General features: G+C 43.4%; 1 protein-coding gene across 4 annotated transcripts in view; it reads left to right on the top strand.

Annotated features, from left to right (window-relative positions):
- The window catches only part of NPHP4 (nephrocystin 4), a 175,953-nt gene that overhangs the window by 9,518 nt on the left and 154,010 nt on the right, over positions 1–12,425 (top strand). For all 4 annotated transcript variants that reach the window (XM_072156210.1, XM_072156209.1, XM_072156212.1 and 1 more), the window contains exon 3: positions 6,911–7,063. In XM_072156210.1, the coding sequence (XP_072012311.1) occupies positions 6,911–7,063 (153 nt within the window). The remainder of the gene's footprint in view (positions 1–6,910; positions 7,064–12,425) is intronic.

Below are 12,425 nucleotides of genomic sequence, written 5' to 3'. Positions count from 1 at the left end.
AATCAACTTTTACAATTATGCTAATGAGACCAAAGGGCTCTGGGGATTGTTATCAGGGCTCTTTAGTGATGTAGCTTCACAGGATGTTACACTTTCATTTCCCTCTGTACCCTCAGCACTTCCCCCTTCCCTCTCCCTGATGTACCGTAATCTCGTATAGTGGGAGGAGGGAAGTTTTCCTGCACAGTTTAACAGTTTTTGAAGCTACAGCAATGAGAGGCTTTGATAACACCCCTTAGAACTCTTCTGGTTCAACGGCATAATTTTAAAAGATGATTTCAGAAGGAATGAGGTCATGGATAACAAATATGAGTAGATTACCGCAGTCACAGTGCCTGGATCTATCAGTAAGTGCCCCTGGTTTATCATGCTTGGTTTTGATGGTAGATTTCCTTTAACTGCATTCTGATGGCTCAAACCTGGTGGTATACATGTTCATTAGTGAAGAAATTGCATCCTCCTTAGATTGTGTTGTGCCTAAATAAGATAATTTAGGCTAGTTACATTTTACCACTAGGGACATGTACAATGTGATAATATCACTGCAGATTGGACAGTGTCAGACTGCAGGTCTTCAATTGTTAACACCCACTTGGCTAAATGCTCATTAGTAAAAGGATAAGCGAAAAAACTGCAAACACAGAGTGTAAAAAAAAAAAAATGGTGTATTGATTCCAGGGTTTATATAAGTCTGAGGTAGATAGCGGGTGACTGTCTCTTTAAATGGTGAGTGCAGTTACAGTGCTGCATGATGTCTTCTTATGTTTTACTAAATACCCCTGGGATTGTAATCTGAACTAAACCCTACACAGACAGGATATGTCTTATGCTCTGCACATAAATAAGTCAGCAATGATATTCACATTAGGTCGGTAACTTAGAGACGGCACCGTTGCTGTGTAACCTGGTATCAGGGATATCATCCATAACCATTTATTAAAATATTAAAATAGATCTAGTATAGTTAGGTAAGTGCCTACATAGTGCTATGGGAAACTGACATAGGTCAGTGTGGCTTGGGACCCATAGGATTGAGACCAAAAAGATGGCATTAAACAGGTCTGCCATCAAAAGTCAAATCAATTTTAGGGCCCCCCACGGGGTCGTGGGAACCCGTCGGCCACTCGTTTCGTGACCTGTGGGGGTCTCATCACAGAGATCCCGTGATAGGGCCTAACTTTTGTTAGTGTGAAAATCCCTTTAAGAACCTATAAATCCCTCCCAGAAGAGTGCAGCCCTCCCAGATTTTCATATGTACTGCTTGGCTGGTCAATCAAAATATATTGTATTGACCATTTGCCTAATTCTGAGCATCATCTGGCTCATCATTTAGGATTTAGTTGAAAACCTCTGGCCAGTCCTTGAGGACCCTTGTCCTCCAGGGCTGCCTGCTCCCTATTCATAAACTAGCATCACCATTGTGGCACCAAGCTAAGCGAGCGTCCAGGTTTACAGGTGATCCCTGATCCCTCCATATGGCTTGTGTTTGTTGTTTTGACAGGAAGTGACCTCCTTGTTGTCTACGGTAATAGGTTTTCCTACGGTGGGTGGCCCAGTGCTGTCCATCCCCTTAAATGTGGAGAAAACTGGTAAACTCAGTTCTTCCTTTCCATGACAAGAGGATGTCCAGAAAACTATAACAAAATCTGGGAAACCGTTTGTGATACTCCGGTTACTCTATATTCCTCCAGTTCTTTTGTTTATCAGTTACAGGGGATGTGGCCTAGTAAATTGAAATGTTGTTAAGAGGGGAAGGAGAGACGGGAGGGAGTACTTGGGTTCCGGATTTTCCATGCTGGTGCAATCATATATGCAATGTATGTAGGTACTGAGTGGCACTAAGTTTCTATGTTTGTTTGTTTTATCAAATTCAGCAGATGTTTTTTGGACTCATTGGATCAGAGCCAGCACACTTTGGCATCCATTTGGTTTCTCGGACCAGGCCTTCTTCTTTACTGATCTGGGTATTTTTCACTAGACCACTTCTGTGAAACCTCTGGATACTAAGTGGCCCCACAACTGAAATCCTCTGAGCTGCTCAGAGCAACAGAAGAGCCTGAAAATCTTTACTTTTCACCTCAATGACTTTTACTGATCCCAAATAATATTTATGCAGCGAGAAGTGACGGGAACAAACACTGTAATATTATAAAACAGGTCAGCTCTATACTGTAGATTAAGCTGACGACAAAGTGAGAAAAATCTATCATTCGTTTCAATTAAAGGAAACCTACCACCACGATTCTACCTATAAAGGTAGAAAGGGTGGTAGGTGGATGTATGGGACATGAGGATAGCCCTTTTTAGAGCTAATCTTCACGTCCCGGCTATCTTTTAGAAAACTTTATTAGGCTTATATGTAAATTTTGTTAAGCGGCTACTGGGGCATGAAGTAGCCGGACATGAGGCTACATGTCGCGGCTACTCCACACCCCAGTAGCCTGTTTTCTCCTCCTACCCTTACATCTTCGGCGCACAGCTGCGCGCCCTTGTCCGAGAAGCCGGCGTTCTGCGCATGCGCATTAGCTTCAGCCTTGGAGCTGTGGCCGTGCAGACGCGGTCCGGCCGTTCTGTGGAGAACACCAGCTTCTCGGACGAGCGCGGCAGCTATGAGGAGCTGTGCGCCGAAGATGTAAGGGTAGGAGGAGAAAACAGGCTACTCGGGCGTGGAGTAGCCGCGACGTGTAGCCTCATGTCCGGCTACTCCACGCCCCAGTCATCGCTATATAAATAAAGGAATTATTATTAATTATCATTATTGTACACGTTCCGATTTACATACAAATTCAACTTCAGTACAAACCTAAAGTGTTGAACTTTAATACAATACATGATTCAATTAATTTGGGAATGAAAAATCGTTATCTGCTAACATCTTCTTCTCAGGGGTTTAAGTTGAGGGTGTGCAGAGGGATTAGCTTGTAGCCATTCCCAACAGCCATAGAGACCCATAAGGTGCCTGCTCCTTATAAGAAGAGACCAGTACTATAAAGTATACATTATATTTTGGAGAACTAGTACACATTTTGCACTGGGGCCTAGCAGCTTCAAGCTACAGCACTGGCCTTTATATGGCGCCACTACATCCTATAACAGTGGTGGCGAACCTATGGCACTCAGAGCACTTTCTGTGGGCACCCAGGCCTTCACCCCAACACAGAGTATGCCAGACAGGACTTCCTCCTGCGGTCCAATACAGCCCAGGAGGTGTCATGCTCAGCGCCATTTTAAAGCAACATCCTCGGCTGCCAGGGATGCCAGGGATACAGGAGGAACGAGAATGTGTGGATAGTGATAGATTAGTGTTGGAGCTCCTGCTCTGGGAAACCTGATTCTTCATTTACCGGGGACCCTGGGGGGAAGCTACAATCCAAATTTCTCCATGATCTTTCTATTGTATTGGTGAACTCATGATGCCAATACGATTGAAACCTGTGATACAGCAGGGATCAATAAGTTACTGCTTAAAATGTCATGTTGGCATTTTGCAACATATAAGTGGCCTTTGGTTGAAGTTTGGGTACTCCTATCTCCAAAAGGTCCGCCATCACTGTCCTATGACAATGTACAGTATGTTCACTTAGTGTTGTATGGCTGTAGTCTCTTTGCAGTATACAATGACGTTACTCTGAAGTACTGTCTGCACATTCGTCTTGGTGACATCTGGGCTCTGGACTGTCTGTAGGATGCTTCACTCCATGTAATTCCATAGCGTTGATGATGTGCTCGTACACTTGACCCTGTGATATACATCCTGACTCGGGAATCAAGGCTCATTAATGGCCTCCATTAATCCTGAATAAGTTAACGATGCATTTATGTACCATCAATCCACAATGCGAGTACGTAGTTTACAAACCCTGGGCTTATACACAGCAGGAAATAGAACAAGTTTGTGATGCTAAAGCTTCCGGACAAATTAACAATCCGGTTTCTATGGCTCTTATCAAAGATTTATAGCGATCCCGGGGGAAGGTGGCCGGATTACAATAAATGAGTGCACTACGTCCTCTAAGATCCTCCTTGTGATAGGAAATGATTTACTGGCTTACTTTTATTTCAAGCCTTTCTTGGACTATTGTCATTTGTTTTTAACCCCTTTATCCTCAAGTATTATTGTATTTATCTTCTTAAATTATCTGGAATTTTTAATTAAATGAATTGGGGCTCCATAGATGCCGTGGTCAGTACCAATTGTGGAATCTGAGGGGTTCTTAGCATAGAATGTGTTGCTATAACAGCCTGGAGATCTAGTGAAGGAAAGTCTAAAAATGTATTAGGGCATAGTGATTCCTGCTGAATGATAGGGGGCACATCTTTTTGTCAAATTGTATGCTTTTTATTTAATGATGAATTTAAACTCCCTGCTGCCTGAGGCGAACTATAGAACAGTGCCCCCTCCGCCCCAACCAGAAGTAAAATGTCAGATTATGTTTTTTAGTAAGTGGATTCCCCATGCAATGTCTCACCCATGCTGAAACGTGGTATGAACAGGTATGAACACTATTTTTAGGTGTCAAGTTCTGCTTTATAGCAGGTGACTGCGTCCCTAATGCTGCCCCCCCCCCCCATCTTACTGCAGTTGGTGCTTCCTGAGGCAAGAGGCTCAATCTGTCTCATTGATGGTACTCCCATGCATATACACTGTGTTTTTATGTTAATGCCATTACATTTAAATGGCTCTGTAAATGGAAAAAAAACTACTGTCTTTTGGAATGTGGGAAGTTAAAAAATCAACACACAACAATAGAAAAAATCCTGGCTAAGATGGCGTCCTCACATATAATATTTAGCAAAGCTGTGCCATAATTTGTAATGCAATTCTTTTTATACAAATGACTTCAATCGTTCGAAAACCTATATAGCAAAAATATAAATTCCAATACAATGCTTCTAGTTGAAGTTGAACAGGTAGACAAAAAAAATATCACTAATTATTGTAGTAATCCAGGTTTTATGAAATGTGTTGGAAGGAGAAGAGACTCTGCAGCAGCTCAGATTTTCTAGTGATTTATTGTGGGGCATTGTGCTCTGTGATGTCAGCGACTATGCAGCTGTCTTCGGGAGCGTAGTGTGTACACCTTGTGCCCTTGGAGGGTGCTGCTTCAGCTCAGGCTGATCACTTGCTGTGTCTCATCCATGGTACCTACGTCTATACTACACCTGCATCCCTGCCCCCTCTACTTTATTATTACTTGTACTAATACAGCATTTTAAAACTTGCTCTTTGTTTTTATTTATTCCCCAACTATTGCTTGGTCAGTACAGAAAGTTACAGCTCATGTTGGACTTTTCTAAAACTCCAAATTCGGTTGAGAATATAAATTAAAGAGAACCTGTCATGCAAATTAACCCACCCAAAATAAAGCCTTCATTGAAAACGATGATTAAAAAGCATTGCCATTATCCCTAAATGGTTCCTTTCCATGGCTGCAATGTTACAAAAAATCTTAAAGGAAATCTACCATTTGTTTTTATGCATTGTGAACCAAACATACCTTGAGAATGCTGTAGCAACACTGATGCAGAAACATATCATGTTTAAGCCCTGAACTGAGTGGTTTTGCACAAAAAACAATTATAAAGTTGGGTGTAGGCTGCCTGCCGTACATAATCTCATTACTTCCACTTACACAGTAGCCACCTTGACTGTCCTAACAGGACTAAGCAACCTGAGCTGGATGACTGGTACACAGCAGCTTGGGCGATGGTGCAGCAACTGATTACTTCTGCCTGTCAAGGACAACACAGTGATTACATCATTCTCTGGTGCAGTGTTCTAGGGTTATGCTGGACAGGACAAGGCTTAAGCAGTGCATAATTGGGGTAAGGACAGCGCGGGGGCTGCCACAGGTACAACAGAACCTCATTATCATAACTCTATCATTGTTTTTTCAGCAAAACCACTCAGTTCAGGGATTAAACAAGATATGTTTCTGCATCAGTGTAACTACAACATTCTTAAGGTATGCTTGGTTCATAATGCGTAAAAACATATGGTAGATTTCCTTTTAAGGCTCATCTGGTGTGAGTCTAATGACACAAAGTGAGTTCTTCATATTAAAATTTACTTGCGTTGTCTTGCCTCCTTGTTTCTAATTGACAAGTCTAAGTGCTATGATATTCTACTGTATGTATGGAACATTGAGCGAGAGCTCTGTTACATCATTGGGTACTTCTAGTCATGTGAACAGGGTGACATCATCATGTTTCTTCTACTACCTCTACTACTCCTCCCCATCCTCCTTGGAGACTGCTGTGATTTCATGTGATCAGATGCATACATGGAGTCGAGGTGGCAGATGAAACAGGACCTTATATGATGCCACCCTGTCACATAACATGCTCAGAAAAGGCACAGGACATGGGGAGGAGTAGATGGGAGTGGTTGGCTGATCAGGACACGCCCCCTCTGATGCCAGGTAACATAGAGTATACTTATTGGGATGTAAGGGAAACAATTTTAGCTAAAAGACGGGTGTCCGTTAATAGGGCACGATGGGAATCTGTAGCTAGCTGTATTTGTGAAAATACAGCATTCCACCACTTCTATAAAAGTGACTTGAGCAGCGGCCTGCTAGACTGGTCACTGTGACATTCACATGTGGCACTCTGGGTCCCCCAGAGCAGTGTCATTTAAGTGCCCCATTTATTGTCTATGGGGAAAGTTGAGTAAAGCATTCACTCTCTTTTCCTTTGTATGAGGCAGAACTGTGTATGCGGTGTGATTGTATCATACAGAAATACTCAAAGTGAATTTCCATCACTATTAACATGGGTGGAACTGTTACCTAAAAATTGTCTCACAGTTGTATTTTTATTACTACACATTTATAGTGTCTCTAGCAGTAGTTTTTCCTGCTATGGAGAATATAACTGATCCTTTCCTCTGCTTCTTTCCATTTATCAGGGCTCGTCAGATGGAAGCTCGGAGGCACATTATCAGCTGCGACTTTCCCTCTTTGATATCACCTACCACCATTTCTTTGGCAGGACCTGGAAAAGTTTGGCAAAACCATTTAAAACAGTCACCGGTCAAACATCCAAGGCTTTCTTCAATGAGGTAAGGGATAGATGGGTAACTGGAAGCTCCTAGACCCCAGTACAAAATATGTGCAAAATAGACTTTACTCAACCATTGTAATAAACCTACAAGTTTTATTAAAGGGAATCTAAAATGGTGACTTGGGAAACTAAACCACCCAAATGTGCTTTAGTGTCCAAAATCACCCTACATTATGTCTCAAGAAAAACATACCATAATAAGGAAGCATGAGGGACAGTTTAAATTTTCTTTCTAGACCCTGCAATATCAGTACCTGGATCTGACCCACTGTCAGTGAGGAAGTGGAGAAAAGGAGAGGGCATGTGTTATGGGCATGCAGGCAGCCACTATTAGGGGGCATGTGTTATGGGCATGCAGGCAGCCACTATTAGGGGGCATGTGTTATGGGCATGCAGGCAGCCACTATTAGGGGGCATGTGTTTTGGGCATGCAGGCAGCCACTATTAGGGGGCATGTGTTTTGGGCATGCAGGCAGCCACTATTAGGGGGCATGTGTTTTGGGCATGCAGGCAGCCACTATTAGGGGGCATGTGTTTTGGGCATGCAGGCAGCCACTATTAGGGGGCATGTGTTTTGGGCATGCAGGCAGCCACTATTAGGGGGCATGTGTTTTGGGCATGCAGGCAGCCACTATTAGGGGGCATGTGTTTTGGGCATGCAGGCAGCCACTATTAGGGGGCATGTGTTATGGGCATACAGGCAGCCACTATTAGGGGGCATGTGTTTTGGGCATGCAGGCAGCCACTATTAGGGGGCATGTGTTATGGGCATGCAGGCAGCCACTATTAGGGGGCATGTGTTATGGGCATGCAGGCAGCCACTATTAGGGGGCATGTGTTATGGGCATGCAGGCAGCCACTATTAGGGGGCATGTGTTATGGGCATGCAGGCAGCCACTATTAGGGGGCATGTGTTATGGGCATGCAGGCAGCCACTGCATACGTTCATTGTGTGAGCAAAGTAAACACAATGTTAGGCCCCTTTCACACTGCTGTTGTAGGAACGTATCCCTGGCCTCAAATTTGAAGCTGGATATATATCCCTACAGACGGCCATGGTGCCCTGCGGCGTTATGGTGAGCACACACCTGAGACAGAGCACACTCTATCATTCCCCATACGTACGGTCGGATGAGCCTTAAGGTAATGTAGACACAAAATTAACCCACGCGTTAGTTTTCCTTCTGACTTTGCACTAGAAAAAACGTGCAAACTGCTTGCACATGTATTTATAAAGTGTCTACGCCAGTTTTGTGTCTGAAAAGACAGAAGAAATGTGCACCGTGTGGGGCTTGTTACTACTTAGTCGGACCCTGCGCCACAGTTGTGTCTGCGCCACAGTTCTCCAGCATGACCAAAGTGCACCAAAAAATGGTGCACACATCTAGAGCAGTGCAGGGGCACCAGATTTTTGAAGAACGAGCACCACAATTCCTGAATCTGGCGCACCCTGCACACTACACAAGCTGCACAGTTTTTGATAAATGTGGGCCAATTTGTGAGCGCAGCCAGTGAGATCACACTGTGTGCTGAGCGACACTGACAGGAGCTGGGAGCGTTCAACAAACGGTGCAATCTCTCTGGCTGCTTTCACATGTTGGCTTACATTTCATTAACACCATTTTAAAATTGTTCGTAAACATGGTATAAATGCAATGTTACCTGAGTGTTAGCATTATGTAAACACAACATGTAAACACACTTTCTAGATGAGCATTGAGTGATCACACTGGGCACTACACAGCAGCTTCTCTGACACTGCCTCCCGGACAATTTGGGCAGTTAGATGCCATACTAGAAGCCATACTTAATATCCTGAATAGATGTATCCCTCACCACTGCTTTTTGTTATGAAAATGGAAAAAGAGTTGGTGGTTACTAAAAAGTATCTGATAAAAAAAAACAAAGAAACCATACTTAATACACATGTGTGAAAAAAGTGCTACTGTTTTCAAAATCTCTGCTTACTGTCATTCAGTGCAAACTTTCAAATTTCTGTCCTGTTTGTGTGATGGGCACAGAGGTGCATGGTGCTTTACAAGGCAGATCTCTGATAAGGAGCCTTATACATGTGTGTCCATTACATGTCCAGGACACAGGAGACAAGTAATGAACATCCCCATTAATTGACAGCAAGCAGAGAGCTTGTTTTTTTTACTTTTAACTATGCCCGTCTTACGTGTTGTTTAGCCTATATGGAGAGGGCTTATGGACTGAACCCTCTTCACAGGGTGGGGTCTGCTGTATTATATGCCCACACTCTGCATCTCACTATTATCTCTTTGTATTGTGAACTGTTACTATACTGGATACTTTATGGCTGTACATGACGTGACATCCCAGTTATTGCTGCTTCCTCTTTCCCTACTTTAGCCCCTGACTATTTCTTCTGTATCTTCTCTCCTATGAATATGCATGGGGCCCACTGTGTGACATAATAACAGTGACACGTTCCTCACATTAAATCATCATCCATCTTCTATTCTGCTATTTAACACAATGAATGTCAATGAAATCTCTGCCTTAAGCAAGGAAACGGCACATTACAGACCCATCTATATAACTGGGGCAATCTGCAGTTTGTATCGGAGCAAGGAAGCAATCCCTTAAATCTTGTTAAATGGCATCTTAAATAGACAAGACGTCTTTAAGAGCGTGCGCCCTGACAGCAGCAACGAACAGAAGACAATTTTTGGCAGTCTTTCATGTAGGTTCTGAAATTTTGGAGAATAGGAGGTTAGACTAAAGGGAGTGTCTTGTGATGACAGATCTCTGCTAGGGAATATGGATGACTTATTTGGGTGGTTTCCTAGATGGGGACCCCCAGTATGTTCAAGCTGCTCTGGTGCGTCCCATTCTGTCCATGCATTACATGATCTTCCATTTATTGAAATGACCAGGAGCTCATTCTACACTCCCCTGCAAAAGAAACCTTTTAACCCTAAATGGCTCAGATCTTCCATTAGATCCCACTTACAGCACACAGAGGTGAACAAATCCCAAATTAGAAACTTATTTCTTATCTTATTTTTGTTTTACTTATGTTCCTGGTGAGAAAACCTCATGACCCCATGGCTACACAGCTAAGGATCCTTACAATATAGGAAGCCTTATTCATATACACAGTCCATTTATCAAGACTGGCACTTTACACAGTGGTCTTTATCCTGATGTCAGGATCGAGATTACTGCTCATTAAATGAGTACAGGCAGTCCCCGACTTACGGCGCTCCAAGTTAAGGGCAACCGGTAGATACGAACAGGGCACTCGGCACCATGCGCAGTGCACTTCCAGTTTCAAGAGCAAGAGGCTGGAGCACGGACATGGAGATGCCGTATGCAGTAAGTACATGCCGGCAGTATCGGAGCTTTCAGGTAACTAAGGATGCGTTAACACTGGTGCCATCTCACACTTCCTTAGTTACCAGTCAGTGGGTGGAGGTCTTTAAGCCAGTCCACAGGAAGAACTAAGGTAACTAAGGAAGTGTGATTTCGCACCAGCTAATGCTTCCTTAGTTACCTGAAACCTCCGATACTGCCGTAATGTACTTAGTGCATATATCGGCAACTGTATGCAGGGATGATATTAAGATGGCAGCACTTACAGCTATTCTGTACAGTACTTGATGCACACAAAATCCTATTGTCACAGTGACAGAAAGTGAAATAAAATCTGAACAAGGGCATCAAAACCAACCTGACAGGGTGGTACACAGAATCACCAAAAAAAAATGTCTGGAGTTACTGTACATTTACAAAATATACCAGTTCTGACTTACATATAAATTCAACTTAAGTACAAGCCTCAGGTCCCTATGTTCTACGTAACCCGGGGACTGCCTGCATTCAGGTGACTGCAAGTTATTCCCTATCCACAGGATCTTGGGAATGTAGATCCATTGTACCTTAAAATGAATAGAATTCCAGGTACGAAATGGATGCAGCCACTCCATTTACTGTCTTCAGTTCTGCTGGAAGTAGCCTAGTTCACTTTTAGGCAGTGCCATAGAAATGAATTGAATAGCAGGGCATTTGTGTCCAGTTGCCCTCTGGACCCATGTAGATTAAGAGCTGAATTAAAGGGAACCTGTCACCAGGGACCTCATTTTTCACTAAACACAGATTCTAAAAGCTCATGACACCTGCAGTGCAAACATGCCTCTCTGCCTTTTGTAAGTATTTGTATTACAATATAATTGTGGGTTATAACTTACTCTTGCATCCTGACAAAATCCTGGGGTAGTCACAGGGGCTGGACTTTGGTTTGGATGCATTTCAAAAAACACTTGTGACTTGTCTGAGTTGTCTCCGTGTTTGTGCTCCTGTACAGCTTGTCCCTCCCCCACTGATGTCAGGCTTACCAGTCTGTGACCTCTGAGAAGGAGCAGGAGGTGGAGCTTTACAGGAGCACAAAGGTGGGGGCCAAGCTCTGAGGAGTGAGTAACAAAGACAAGGCACATGTTGTTTTTTGAAAAGCATCCAAACCAAAGCCCAACCCCTGTGACTACCCCAGGATTTTGTCAGGGAGCAAGAGTAAGTTATAACACACAATTATATAGTACAGGCAGTCCCCGGGTTACATACAAGATAGGGTCTGTAGGTTTGTTCTTAAGTTGAGTTTGTATGTAAGTCGGAACTGTATATTTTATCATTGTAATCCCAGCCAGAACTTTTTTGGTCTCTGTGACAATTGGATTTTAAAAATGTTGGGTTGTCATAAGAACCAGGATTAACACTAAAGCTTCATTACAGACACCTTTGATATCTATTACAGCTGATCATTGTAGCCTAGGACTAAAGGACAATAAATTACCAATATGCAGAGGTCCGTTTGTAACTAGGGGTCGTATGTAAGTCAAGTAGGGGACCGCCTGTAATGCAAATGCATAGAAAAGGCAGAAAGGCAGATTTGCACTGCAGGTGTAATAAGCTTCTGCAACCTGTCTTTAGTGAAAAATGAGGTCCCTCTCAGGTCAATTTGGGACCCTAAACTTACTTCAAGTCCTAGTGGACCTGTGGCTTAGGGTCACAAATCGACCTATATATAAGCTTTATTTGGCCATTTAAAAAAACAAACATTTATACTTACCTGGAGGTGAGTCCAACAGGGCACCTCGGACTCAAATCAGCAGACCCGCCAAAGGCGCTTGCGCAGTGATGCCGGGGTGTACTACGCTGGCTTCGCTAGCCAAAACGCACAAGCACCAGGAGTTCTGGATGAAGGGGTGATTTGGGACACTAAATCTCCAGTCCATTAGGACCTGTGGATGGTTTATTGCCCCAAATTATCCTGACCGGTTCCTAAAAGCTTCTCTTATCTCAGGCCCCAGGAGATGGAAATCTACACACCACCTATGGGC

This window comes from Engystomops pustulosus, chromosome 6 (assembly GCF_040894005.1).
Source record: "Engystomops pustulosus chromosome 6, aEngPut4.maternal, whole genome shotgun sequence".
NCBI classification, from domain to species: Eukaryota; Metazoa; Chordata; class Amphibia; order Anura; family Leptodactylidae; genus Engystomops; species Engystomops pustulosus.
Note: the sequence above shows the minus strand (reverse complement) of the source record. Positions and strands in the feature narration are given on the sequence as shown.